This window comes from Bipolaris victoriae (genome assembly GCF_000527765.1).
Source record: "Bipolaris victoriae FI3 unplaced genomic scaffold scaffold_192, whole genome shotgun sequence".
Lineage (NCBI taxonomy): Eukaryota > Fungi > Ascomycota > Dothideomycetes > Pleosporales > Pleosporaceae > Bipolaris > Bipolaris victoriae.
This window is the reverse complement of record NW_014575200.1, coordinates 10,835-23,555: the sequence shown is the minus strand read 5'-3', so window position 1 is coordinate 23,555 and position 12,721 is coordinate 10,835. Positions and strand designations below refer to the sequence as shown.

Below are 12,721 nucleotides of genomic sequence, written 5' to 3'. Positions count from 1 at the left end.
GGGGGGGAACATTCACATCAACCCCGCAAACAACCTACATCAAATCGTCTATAGTATTCTCTATCCAACAAGTCGCGCCAGACGATTTACCCTAACCACTCCCCCACCGTAGTTTTAAAGAAAAAGAAGAAGAAAAAAAGTTCGCAGTACACTATACATCTGTCAGGCGGGATGGATTCATGCTCTAGAAGAGAAAGAAGGTGTTTGAGAACTCTTAGTCTGAACAAGGAAAGAAAAGAATGACACACTTCCTTGGGTGGTGTGTGCATCCATGCTGTTAAATGTCAAAACGTGAGACGTGTGACAGAAAGGGGACAAGTCCCAAGTCCCATGGTGACTGTGATGTTCAAACATGGTTCTAATTCAGAGTGCGTGATATGAAGATACAGCACTTAGCAGTATGAGCAGGGCTAGTATATAAATCAAGCAATTGTATTTGTATGTGTATTCATTCATCTACTAGATTTCAAAAACACCACCCATGCCCACTCGTACATCAACGAGATCAGGTCTCCACCCCTTAAACTGCACAAGTCCCCTCTTGACTTCTCGTACGCGCTCGAGGCGATTCTTCGCTTCCTCCTCCTGCGCGCGTCTAAAAGCGTCTTCATCGATTTCGAACTCGTCGAGGCTGCCCAGACTCTCTTGGCGGGGCTTGGGCTTGTTGGCTGCGTCGCTGCGGCAGTGGTGTGCGGGGGTTTGGCCGGTAAAGGCTGAGATGCCGGATTGGATGACATCTTGGAAGGATGAGTGGGTGCGGTTGGGTGGAGGTTGGCGGGAGGAGGGTGCGCCAGAGAGGTCGATGTCGTCGAAGTTGTTGGGATCTGCTTGGTCGTCGATTGAGGGTTGCATGTCACGGCGACGGTCGCGCCATACGCCGCGGCGGAGCTCGAAGTTTTCTTCTTCGAGTTCTCGGACTTTGGCGAGAAGGCGGTCGCGTTCCTCGTCCAGAAGCTCTTGGACGCTGGAGTCTTCGATGGAGCCGAGATCTGCTTTTCTGCGGCGCTGCTCTGCTTCTCGGAGACGCGCGTTCTCGTTGCTGAGACCCGTAATGCGAGTTCTTAACTCGGCGGCTTCGCGCTCAACCTTCTTGTGTTCTTGTAGACGCGATTGGTTGCGTGTGTCGTTGTCACGGTGTAGCTGTGTCAGAGTCTCAATCTTTTTCTCCAACAACTCAGCACGTGAGACCGAGTCTGATGCCTTGCGGTTGGCAGTGCCTAGCTCAGCCTCTAGTTGCGCAATACGAGTCTGCGCAGAGTCGCGGTCTGATCCATCCTTTTCTGCCTGGTCACCAGCCTTATCCAAGCTCGCCTTCAACTCCTGTAGTTCCGTCTTTGTCGAATTAGCCTCCTGCTCTGCCTTCTCTACTGCGCTTTCAAGACTTGTAATCTTCGATTGGAGCTCATTGTTCTTGTTTGTTTGTTCTGACAATTGCCTGTTGAGATTTGAAATCTCAAGTTCAAGCGACTCAATAGTTGCAGACTTGGAAGCAACTTGTGCATTGAGGTCATCGATCGATGCGCTTTGGCTTGGGGATGCGGTCGCTGTACGGCGTGTGGATTTATTGCTTTGTGATTGTGCTTGAGAAAGCTGTCTCTTGAGCGACTCGACTTCCGTTCTCTGTATGACAGGTCAGGATTGCCCATAAAGAAATTGTAAACATGAGCACCTACCAGTGCGTCAACCTCCTTGCCCTTCTCAACTGCAAGGGCAGCATCGCCTCTGCTCTCTCGAAGTTCCTCTAGTTCCTCTTCGCCTTTCTTCCACCTTCTCTCATTCTCCTCAACTTCACTTGCTAGTCTTTTGTTTTCCTTCTCCAGCTCTTCAATCTTCTGTGCTTGTTCCCGGTATACCTCACTTGTGACACCAACTCCAGGCGACAAAGGCCCGGCAGCTCCTGAGCGATAAAATGATTCTGACCGTTGTCGCGACTCGATAGCGACCGAAGGCTTGCGACCGTGCGGCTGCTTGGGCAATTCTGAGGGCTCATCCTCTTCTTCCTCGTCCTCGGCTGGAGGCGGAGGTACGCTGGTAGCCTCCACAGGTTCTGGTGCGACTTGCTCGGTCTTCTCTTCAGACTTCTCTTCGGTATTTGCGGCTTCGGTCGATGCTTCGGCTTCGGCTTCGGCGGGAGTTTCAGTCTTGTCCTCCTTCTTCTTTCCGCCTTTCTTCGCTTTCTGCTTCTTCAATTGTTCATACTAATAGCAAATGTTAGTGTCTGACATTAGTATATGTACTGCATGGGGTACATTGCGTTCAGTGACTATACAGCCAAGAAACACTACCTCTCAAAAGCACCAAATTCACACAAGAGAAATACATACGCGCTTCTTCGCCGCCGCCATCTTCTCGGCCTTTTCCTTTTCTTCGTCCGCCATTTTGTGCAGAGGCTATGATCTTTTGGTAGAGCGGTCGGTAAGTGGTCGCGAAGCTCGACAACTGAATGTGGGGGAGCTTGTGTCTCCAGGACCCCGATGATGCCAACTTGCGCCGCAAGATCACGCTAGTCTGTGTATGGAATAGCCAGATCGTCCACACTATTCTGGATAGTGAACATTACAACGTCTGCGTGGACATGTATATTCAATGAATACTATTCCTAGATCCTCTCTAGTATTTGAGGGCTCTATTTTGGTTAATTTTCGAAATTCTCAACATGACATTTGATAGCTGTTGTCGAATGACAAGTTGCTAGCCGTATTCACCGTCACAGAATGCATTGCACGCTATTCACTTAAGTTATTTTCCATGATTATGGTCGCATATTTCGTTGCTTATAGGCAAAGGGTAGGCTGAGAACTCAGACTCTGGGTGTGTTATTGTAGTCCCGTGTCAACGAGCAATTAAGTGTTTATACTAAGTGACGATCCTCAATCCCACCATCGATCGTGAGTTTGACCTTCGTTCTTCTAACAAAACTCAGTACATCACTAACCAACACTTTTCATGATCATATAGCATACTCGTTGTATAATTGCATCTGTTGCCACACTGGCGACGAAACTCTGGTCTAGAAATCCTGCTTCTTATAAACGAGCTCTCTCACTCATCTGTCTATGTGACACTGAAAGTCACGCGTTTAGCAAGAAAGAGATGACCAAGGATACCAAGTAAGACCTGGTTTCAATAGTGGTGTCATCTTATGGGGGTATAAGACTTGAAACTTTAGACAAGGGTGTATACTAGAAATACTCAACATAATAACATTTCCATGGATTTGCATGTAAAGTAGTCAGATAATAGAGACAATGAATAGTTCTCCACCACCTAGTCCCCTCGTATCTTTGTCTGATTCATGCAATGTTTTTTCTTTCACGTGTGAATGGAACCGAAGCACCAATATCCCAGAGTCTCGTATCCAACGACGTTATCAAACCTACCACTGTTTGACTAATCCGTCTCAAAAATCGGTTGGTAAAAGCATCCCCTCATTCATGGTAAAAACCGTCGTATTTCTTTTGGTTTTAGTCGCATGGCCAACACAAGTCACTCCACCTACATGCAATACATACGTGTTGCTGACCAACTGGGCTTACAATGACCCCGCGAGTGCCAGCTGAGACAGAAGAGTCGGTTGTTACACAGTTGCATTAGCGCCTTCCACCACCAAGCTATAGACGCCGCTACATCCGCAAAGCGCCACTGCTTTCCTCGCTTAGTTGGATGCATCAGCTTGCCACGGCAGTTATCCTTTCTCCTACAGTGGTTGGTGGCGTCTCCGCTTGGAGCCGAGAACCGCGGCGCGTGAACACGCACTGCCTTTGAACCGGCGCCCATAGTGCAAATTTACGCATAGTCTGGCTATGAGCTGATTCTTATCGATAGCAATAGAGTTTTGCTGGGTCACAGGGCTGCTGGCTGATCGCTGATCATCGGTAGCGATGGTGATGAGATGGCTTGATGGGTGCCAGACGGTTTGATCGCCATTGGAAACACTTGACGAGTGTCGTGGCGTGACAAGTCTACATACGCACGTAGGCTTTTACGTACGGACCCAGCGATTCATGTGAGTTGTCAGCGACTTCTGCATCGAATGAGCTTATTTCTGTCGGGTGCAAGTTTAGCACGACTGCACTTTGACAGGGGAAACACATTTGGTGCAAGTCGGCCTCTACCATGCGTTCGTAGTGTCTGCTTGACTATTCCAAGCCAGGTATTTATTGCGCACCCAGAAGCGCTTATGGTCCTTACGGCTGGACACCTTTGTGTATCAAAGGCTTGGTCTCTCCTTGGGTCTGTCGATCATTGACCTTGAATCGAGGATTGTGGGAAGGATCCAATGACCAACTGCGACCACGCCGCTTTGTGATGTGCGGATTGCAGTTTGCACATCGCTCATCAATAAAGGTTGAAGCAATGGACATTAGGAGTATGGTAGTCCTCGTGATATAATGTTAAGTAAGCAGAGTCCATGGACAGATCAGGCAAGTATCCCCCGGCACGACATATGAGGTCTAGTCATGAAAGCTGAGTGATGGCTAGAGCGTCGTGGGCTTTACGTTCCAGGTCGTCGCCAAGGTGTGAGCATCAAGCCTCGGCTCAGCCACGTCTGGAATTAGATTTAACCAATCGAGTAATTCAAGGGAGAAGTAGGAGGATGCGACGGACGCTCCGGTGTGTGATGGCGCTCCGTGGCGTCACCTAGTTACATGGCAGCCCGTCACTCAGATAACGTGGAATCCCAGAGTAAGAGCACGTCTGGTGATGGTTTCGCGAGCCGCGTCACCAACACCAAAAACTCGAGTTGCCGCAGTACATTCCATATTCGCCCTATTGGAGCGAGTAAATTAGCAGAAGTCTCAACACAATTGCCAACATGATGCTTGGCGTGTTGGATCGAGATTTTGTAAAAACAGCTGCTTGCGCCTTTGGTCAAGGAACAAGCCATCAGCAAAAGAAGTCGGGCATTATCGTCGATCCACAAGTCCAGGTACCGAAGCTATTCTTTTTTTTCCCTACTTGGCGAGTCTGGAGCTGGCGAGACAAGACGCATACAGCCATAGTTTCAGGAGCGGTGCCTGGGTGTGGGGTAGGCGCCTCTGGTTCGTCCGGAGAAAAGGTGGCCTAGACCTTGGAGTAGGTGAGCAGCATGCTGGAGCAAGCACATGACGGCGAACCATGGTTGATAATGCGCTGGCAGAACATCTCACTGGCTCCGAACTTGGAGAGGTAGTTTTTGTTGGGATGAAGCGTGGTTGGCTGTCCGCAACTTGGGTATGCGGCTCTGCGGGTCTCGACAGTACGCTTCCTAGGTGGTGAATGGTTGGAGAGTGAATGTGTGTACGTATTGGTGTGTTCACAGCACGGATTGGTAGAGCAAATTACCAGGCCCACCTAGCAGCGCAATCTCCCAAAATTCGCTCATAACATCCACGTTGTTGCCACGTCAAGCCGGCGCCGAGTCCTGGAGCCATGACAACGAAGAAGACGACGACGACGCGACGAACAACAATGACGATGATGATGGTAAAGAAGAAAACAAGGCAACAAAAACAAAAGTCGCCGTGCTCGGATCCAAGGCTTGTCCGTGATGTGGGTAAACCATGGTCAGGTGGTCTGGGAGCAAGTAAGTAAGGCGCAGCCGGTGGCTACGTGCCTGCTATTGGCCAGAGTTATCGAATTGTTCGTGGCGCATCCCCTATTTGGCAATAGGGAAAAATAGAAGCCGGAAATTGGCAATCTCGTCGTTCATCCGGCATCAAAACACAGATGAAACGAGATTCGTAATTTGTGCAATCGTGTACCTTTGAACCTTGCTGATAATACATGATACGTCAAGTATTACCAGCTTTCGCCGACAGGGCCGTCTACATGCCGACGTCTCGTTCCTTGGTCGGCCATTCAGGAGGGGCGACGTTTCCCCCCTGAGCGAGGGTTGGCGAATGTGCATCGTAAAGGTCATAACATGTGTATACGTACATACGTACATAGACTACTCAGGTACAGATGCGCAATATTGACGGGCGTCAGCGGAAGATTTGAGATGCAGGTGGACGGGAAGTCGGCAGATGTAGACCAGACAGTTGCCGCGGAGGGATTTGCGACAGGTGGAGAAGCACAGTGGCGGTGCAGTACCAATAACTATGTACTCGCATGCGAATGCGTATGTCTGAGCTTTGCAAAAGGACACGGTAAGTCCTGAAGGTGTCTCTATAGCCTGTCCCGCAGCGACATACTGCTTGGCAGCCTCATTCGCAATTAGAGAAATAGTCATGGTATTTGCCGCGCACAGTTTTTTTCTGCTCTCTTCACCGCTGGTCATAGCAGTAAAAAAAACACTGACGCTACGTAGATTTTGCTGGCGCAGATCCATGGAGGCAATGGAAGCTATAAGGGACGCCGTTGCGGGCATTGTGCTCCACAGATCGTATTGCCAGCGCCAGATGGGACAGTGCGTATAAGTTTGGCTGCGACGCTCATTTGAGCGCCCGCCTTCTCGGGCCAGCACCAAAAGCCGCTCACTCCGAGCATGCTTGGCAAGACATGTTTTTTTGCAAGATAATGATGACACCAACGACAGGTGGATCGTGAGAAATGAAGATGGACAAATTTTGCGGAACCTGTTTTTCAGCCCATGACAGGTGTATAGGCATGTCGAGAATAGATAGACCCTGGAGATCATTCAGATGATGCAGAGAGCGGGAGACATGGTAGTCCATGTTCATGACGTCGGAGCCAATAAACCAAATAGGAGCATGGTCCTGGTGCGAGACCGAACCCGTCCTGTGAGCACACGAACCGGGAGCGCGCGCATGGCAGCGCATAGGCATTGGGGTGCAAAGAGTATGTATATGAACAGAGGTAGCCAGGAGTTGAATTGGGTTGCGTGTTGTGTGTGTGTGCGTATGTATACATGCAGGTGTGTATGCGACGACGAAATGCGTGCTGCAATTGCGCATGCAGGGTCATGCTAGCCTTGACCGCCTTGCCCTGACCCTGACTTCCTAGACGGCCGAGCAAATTTTGCAGCCATTGGAGAAGAAGAAAAAACTAAGATGGTAGAGGCGGAAACTAGTAGGCGACATTTCATGAACGCCAGGCTGCCGTGGCCGTCGATTGGGACGACGGCTCAAGACACGGGTACTTGTCCGGCTTGACGCGTTGCCAAGCTGCAGCGCAGGCGATATCAGTAATGTAGTGAGGATCAATGTGCACAGCATTGCCGCATCAAGGGTGTCGTCTATGTACTGTGTGTGTGCTCCTTTATCTTTGCATACGCACCCCACCAGATTGGTCCAAAACGGGTCCGCAACAGGACTGAGTCGGGATGCATCCTCGGCCTGGGAAGAAGGGCAGTGAGTGAGTGCAGTGTGTCGTGGTGGTCGGGGAGGCTGGGTTTTATGTGGGATGACGGGCCAGCAACCAGCCTCGCGGAGACAAGGCGGCGGTGGGTGAGGTGAGATGATAAACAAAACAATGCTTGCTTCTTGGTGCAGTCATCTCATCCCACTTCTCCGCATTTCGTCTACGACGACTATTTATGGGTGGCGAGCACAGGCTCAGGTGGTGGATGCAAGGGGGATAGCGAGATGGCGAGGCGTCAGTGCCCCTGGCTAGTGTGGGCATCAAACGAGCGTAGTCTGTCCGAGCTGCATATCGAATGCGTGCTTGGCTGTCCATCCCGGGCAGCGAGCAGCCCCCCACTGCGAACGGGTAGGATGAAACAGGCCGTGTCCATCTTCATGTCTCGAGGCGGGCAGCGAAGGTGAGGGCATTGCTCCAGAAACCGGGAAGGGCCCAGCTGGCGTCAGATGGCAGGACAGGGCGGAGCGTCACAACGGTGGACGTGGAGGTGACAGCGGTAAAACGGGCATAGCTTGGCTGTGATTTGGCACGTAGCCGCGCTGTCCGACTGCTAGCAGCGGGGCGATGAGGAGAAAGGTGGCAAGGCTTGTAGCTTGCGACATGCAGCCAAGACGGTGAAGGAGATGATGGCCAGGCGGAGACAGGACCATGTTTCGCACGCACCGGAGCAGCGGTCAGACGTTGAGGGAGCCGCATGCAACTGCTTGCGAGTGCAACGATGAGAGGGAGCGAGTGGTTCGGCAGGCGAGCCAGTGCCAACACCAATGCCAATGCCAATTAATGCCCGTTCCTGGCGGTATAGCAGGCCAGCCGGCTGTCCAGTCAAGTGACGCAGCAGGCAAACCACCATGACGGAGCTAGGCCAGCCCCAAAGCCGCTCTAGCCAGCTGTGGCCTGGCATTGGCTCGCCGAGACGAACTGCTCCCTCGACGGCTTGCCTGGCTTGCTGGCCATGATGTGCGCCAGAGGGGGGCCTGTGACGAGCATGGGGAGGCATGGGGGAGCCATGTTCAGGCACAGGCACAGACGGAGGGAGACGTGTGCACAAAGAGGGCGATGCGTCTAGTACATCTACTTGGATACATATGTACGTATGTACAGTACTATATAATACCAAGTACAGGTGTGTGCGTGGGATGATGGGATGATGGAGCACCACCGAGTATTACCACCACCCCGCGCCGCATCCAGTAGTGAGCGACAAGGGTGCATTGGTGGGTGGTGTGCAAGGGAGAAAAAAAGCAAGCGGGCGTAGTGGGCAGCGAGCGGGCTGGCTGGCTGGCAGGACAGGACAGGCAGGCCGGGCAGGCACGCAGGCCAGCGCGAAATGAGGAGGGGACGGAGACGAGAGACGAGCAGGTGGCATGGAATCCCTGATCCCGGATCCCTGTCACCCTGCGCACGGCCCTTGCCTGCCTGCACTAGGCAGGAACCACCGACAAAAGAGATGGGTTGCCCAGGTGCCCGTCTCTCGCCCACTCCGCCTATTCACCGTCAACACCTCTCCTCCCCCGCCATCCTCGCCGCTCCCCCCGAACCCTCTCCCCCTCTGGAGCCCATTGTCGCTACTCACTCTTCCCGAGGCGACTCTAGGCATCTGTCCGCTCCTTTTCCCTTCCTCGTCGTTCCTTAATTCTTCTTCTTGGGTGTACTGGCTTCACTCGGTCCACCAACCAGACTCGCTCTCAACTCCAAACCCGCACCATACGCCATCTTGTACGCACCCGCCCTCACTCCCATCGCCCTCGCGTCACGTTGCACATCGCCCTGCAATCTACTTGCTGCCTGTGCTGATCCTCTCGCGTCAGTAGTAATCGCGCCCGCTCTTGTACCTCGAGAGCGCTTGTTTCGTCTCACGCCCATTGTGCCCGCGCCTGTAGCACTTCTGTCTCTCTCGTCACCCAACCACGCTACACCCTGCTGCATTCTCCGGTCTGTCTCCGCATCCCGCGCCCCCCAGTCTCACCTGCAGACCAACCACCGTCCTGCGCGTCCGTTGGCGACACCTGCTCTAGTTTTGTCCAGCCTCATTACCACACCTCTCTGCGCCACCACGGCCAGCTAATCGCCTCGCCATGGCTCAAACAGCGATACCACGACACCGCGCTACACAGTCGCAGTCTGGCATTGGCGCGCCCCTGTACCAGCGTCGACATCAATCAAATGCCGGGCCCATTGAGCTTATTCCTAACCCAGAGTTCTCGTTTCCCATGCGAGACCCAGACGCTGCCTCCTCAGCTCCCGCGCCAGCAAACTCACGACCAATGTCACTGCAAGCCTATCCGTCCGGCCGTAGAGGGTCGATGCCACACCACAGGCAAAAATCAATCAATGCCCTGCCAGACTTCTCCTTCAACCCTGCCGGAACACCAAAACCCGCCAAAGAGCCCTCACCACCAGTGTCACCCAACACCCTGGGTGTGCCAATATCGCCTTCGAAGCCGTCTCACGGACACAAACGGGGAGGAAGCGAATTCATTGGTGGTGACATCCGGCCTGGAGGCACCGCATTGAAAAGCAGCAGCCCTACCAAGGGCGAGGATGTCCTTCCTGCACCAAGCTCGACACTACGCCCAGGTCCTCCACCAGGCCGACGTGGACACGCTCACCGTCGTTCAGGCGCTGTTTCCTCTCATGACTTGACCTCGATTATGAGCCCTCCTGTAGCACCAGCTGGCAGCGCACCCAACACACCCTCTGAAGGCAACCCCTTTGCACCCGGTCACAAATTCAACAGGTCTATTTCTCAACCCTCGCTGCGCGACCACAGGTCCGACGACGATCCGGCGCGGCCACCGTCCAGAGCACGAGTGACGTTCTCTGATAGAATCGAGACCATCCGTCCGCTCTCGACCATTTCCTCCGAGACAGAGGGATCTCTGTCTACTCTCCGTGGACACTCTGCAGCAAACAGTCTTTCATCAATTGTCAGCGGCAACGCTCCAGCGCCTCCTCGAGCAGCACGTCCCACGCTGAACACGGTTCAAGACGAAGATCGACCCAGCACGGCGGGCATGGTACTGGACAAGTTCATCAGCGGCAAACTGAACGGTGAGGTTCTTGAGCGCAAAAGACCCGTCTCAGCAGTCTCACTCACGCCATCTCCTGCTCCTACGCCCACTCCCAAAGCACAGGCCAAACGACGAAGTCTCTTCCACCACAAGGATACGCAAAAAGCCGACAGCTCGTTTCCGACTCTTCCAACCAGCGCATCTGACCCTGCTCTTTCAAAGTCTTTCGATGCAACCCTCCCCTCACCCATGTCTGAGAACGACGAGTCTACAAAAGACTCTGCCAAGCCCAAATCCGCCTCCCGCAAGGGCAGCCACAAACCCCGTAAAGTCAAGTCTTGGGCAAACTCAATCATCACTCGCAAGGGAAAGCACGGTAAAAAATCAAAAGCACGCTCCCCAACGCCACCACCCAATGCTGTTGTTGATGGTGACGAGTCGGATGAGTCAGAGGAAATTGACTTTGAGCCCAACTTTGATGACGATACGACTGTTACAATCGTATCCCCTACTGAAACCCCTGCAGCTCAAATAACGGTAGATACGAGCTACGCGTCCTGGCAACCTCGTCCACTACAACGCGTCGACTCTGACATTATGAGCCCGGTCATCGACCTGGATGCCGCGCTTGGACCCTTCAACACTCCCAACGGCTCTAGCCCACGCATGAACCAGCGTGGATTTTCGGCGCATCGACGAGCCATGCACAGTGCCAATGGCATTGCGCCTTCGCATCGAAGGACAGAAAGCGCGCCGGAATTGGTGCCCTTTGAGAACCGATCATCTGTCATTGCGAATACTTCGCCCATGGCTGATGTCTTTGAAGAGGAGGAGCCTGAAGACGAGTTGACCATTCCTGTAAAGGCGACCAAGACAAGGCCAGCTACTGCAGACCCGTCAGAGCTCAAGATTTCGGTGGTGGAAGCCGATTCGAAGCAAGAAGGGCCTGGAATCAACTGGACCTTCAAGGATGGACTTGGTCTCAACAGGAGGCCAAAAGCGCACAAGGTTGACTCCTCGGAGCCATTGTCTCCTCGGGCAACATCACCTGCTGATGACCGCACCGAGGACAATGGCCCATCACCGCAGGAGTCTGAACCTGTTCAAGTCGTAGAAGACTACGAGGAGCCCCGAACATCATCCCTCACACATTCTTCCGATTCCACTGTTACCCCTCAAACAACCGAAGATACACCCAAGCAACGTCAGCCTGTCATGAACTTGACACTTCCTCTTCACCAGCAGAGTATGATGACCCCCGACACGATCGCGTCGTCCTTTTCATCGCCAGACTATCGGTCCAGCCAAATTTTCGATACTGAGCGTAGAGGCACCGCGACCTCTTCAATGACCGATTACCCTGTCATGCCATCTCCTCGCTTTGGCGAACCCGGCCCAGAAGTCCGCATCTCTACAGAGGTGCCTTCTTTGACATCTTCGCGATCAACGATGACTAGTGCGATGCAGGGTGGTTTCCCACTCGTCAGCCCACATCGATTCGGTGAACGCACGTCGTCTCTGTCGTCTGATCCCAGTGAGATGGAGTCTCGGCGTCGCAAGCGTTCCAGCATTGCGAGTCTGTCTCGTTTGATGGGCACTTCGTCTTCGAACAGCGAGCGCAGTAAGCTTTCGATTGAGCAGCGCCCGCAATCAGAACATCGCGAGCCTTCTCGAGAAAAGAAGAAGAAGAACATTGGCAGCAGACTGAGAAAGTTCTTCCAGTACACCAGAGAACCTTCTCCATCCAAATCCTGAAACCACGTGTCTTCGCCCTCACCCAACCAACAACGTGCGGCTGCTTCACTGCAACCGTCACCTGATACCACGATTTTATGGCCTCGCTCGAATGAGCTCGACACACCACCTTTTCCTCTCGCATGACCTCGGAGTTTAAACCAGCGAATGACTATTTAATGGCGCATAACACAGCTGTGATGCATGCGTACGCGAACTGGACTTTTTCGTTTCCTTTCTCTACTTTCCTTTACTGCGGCATATTTTCTTTGTATGAACATTGGAGGGGAACGGTATCTAGGGATCCTGTGGTTCGCATATGGAGCATGGAACTGAGACACAATCTATGGATACTTTGACTGGTCCTTTGTTTTTTTTCCTTTGTGGCGGCTTATGTTCACCGCCCCTCGACTTTCCTTAAATATCTAACCAACCAACAAAATGTATCAAATGGGCATTGGTTTGGCTATACTGCTTCATTGCGGATTCCCTTTACCATCACAACAAAAATGCTCATTGGGATATCGAACGGCACGAACGGAGTTTGTTTCTCTCTCACTTCCCTTTTCTCTACAATCATTTTGATGAACCAGCAAGTAAATATGCGGAGGCTGCATACTTAGTTGGCGTGGGGGGAAACTTTGAAGGTAGTGTACTTTTGACACGGAAAG

The 12,721-nt window shown here is 52.6% G+C and overlaps 5 protein-coding genes across 5 annotated transcripts; 3 read left to right on the top strand and 2 right to left on the bottom strand.

The window, feature by feature from the left end:
• Positions 1-3,400: 3,400 nt before the first annotated feature.
• COCVIDRAFT_21129 (hypothetical protein) lies at positions 3,401-3,777 on the bottom strand (the record flags this gene model as incomplete). The annotated part of the gene is made up of 2 exons (XM_014694928.1): positions 3,401-3,495; positions 3,537-3,777. 2 exons carry the CDS (start codon positions 3,775-3,777, stop codon positions 3,401-3,403), a joined length of 336 nt encoding a protein of 111 aa, XP_014550414.1.
• A 1,341-nt stretch (positions 3,778-5,118) lies between these two features.
• On the top strand, positions 5,119-6,538 carry COCVIDRAFT_43057 (hypothetical protein; the record flags this gene model as incomplete). Its single annotated transcript, XM_014694927.1, has 5 exons — positions 5,119-5,214; positions 5,316-5,527; positions 5,932-6,103; positions 6,293-6,391; positions 6,521-6,538. The coding sequence occupies 5 exons, from the start codon at positions 5,119-5,121 to the stop codon at positions 6,536-6,538; spliced, it is 597 nt and encodes a 198-aa protein (XP_014550413.1).
• A 1,027-nt stretch (positions 6,539-7,565) lies between these two features.
• On the bottom strand, positions 7,566-8,302 carry COCVIDRAFT_43056 (hypothetical protein; the record flags this gene model as incomplete). The annotated part of the gene is made up of 3 exons (XM_014694926.1): positions 7,566-7,678; positions 7,728-7,897; positions 7,953-8,302. The coding sequence occupies 3 exons, from the start codon at positions 8,300-8,302 to the stop codon at positions 7,566-7,568; spliced, it is 633 nt and encodes a 210-aa protein (XP_014550412.1).
• Positions 8,303-8,632: 330 nt separating this feature from the next.
• Positions 8,633-8,938, top strand: COCVIDRAFT_115533 (hypothetical protein; the record flags this gene model as incomplete). Its single annotated transcript, XM_014694925.1, has 1 exon — positions 8,633-8,938. One exon carries the CDS (start codon positions 8,633-8,635, stop codon positions 8,936-8,938), a length of 306 nt encoding a protein of 101 aa, XP_014550411.1.
• Positions 8,939-9,380: 442 nt separating this feature from the next.
• COCVIDRAFT_115532 (hypothetical protein) lies at positions 9,381-12,071 on the top strand (the record flags this gene model as incomplete). Its single annotated transcript, XM_014694924.1, has 1 exon — positions 9,381-12,071. The coding sequence occupies one exon, from the start codon at positions 9,381-9,383 to the stop codon at positions 12,069-12,071; it is 2,691 nt and encodes an 896-aa protein (XP_014550410.1).
• Positions 12,072-12,721: the final 650 nt, after the last annotated feature.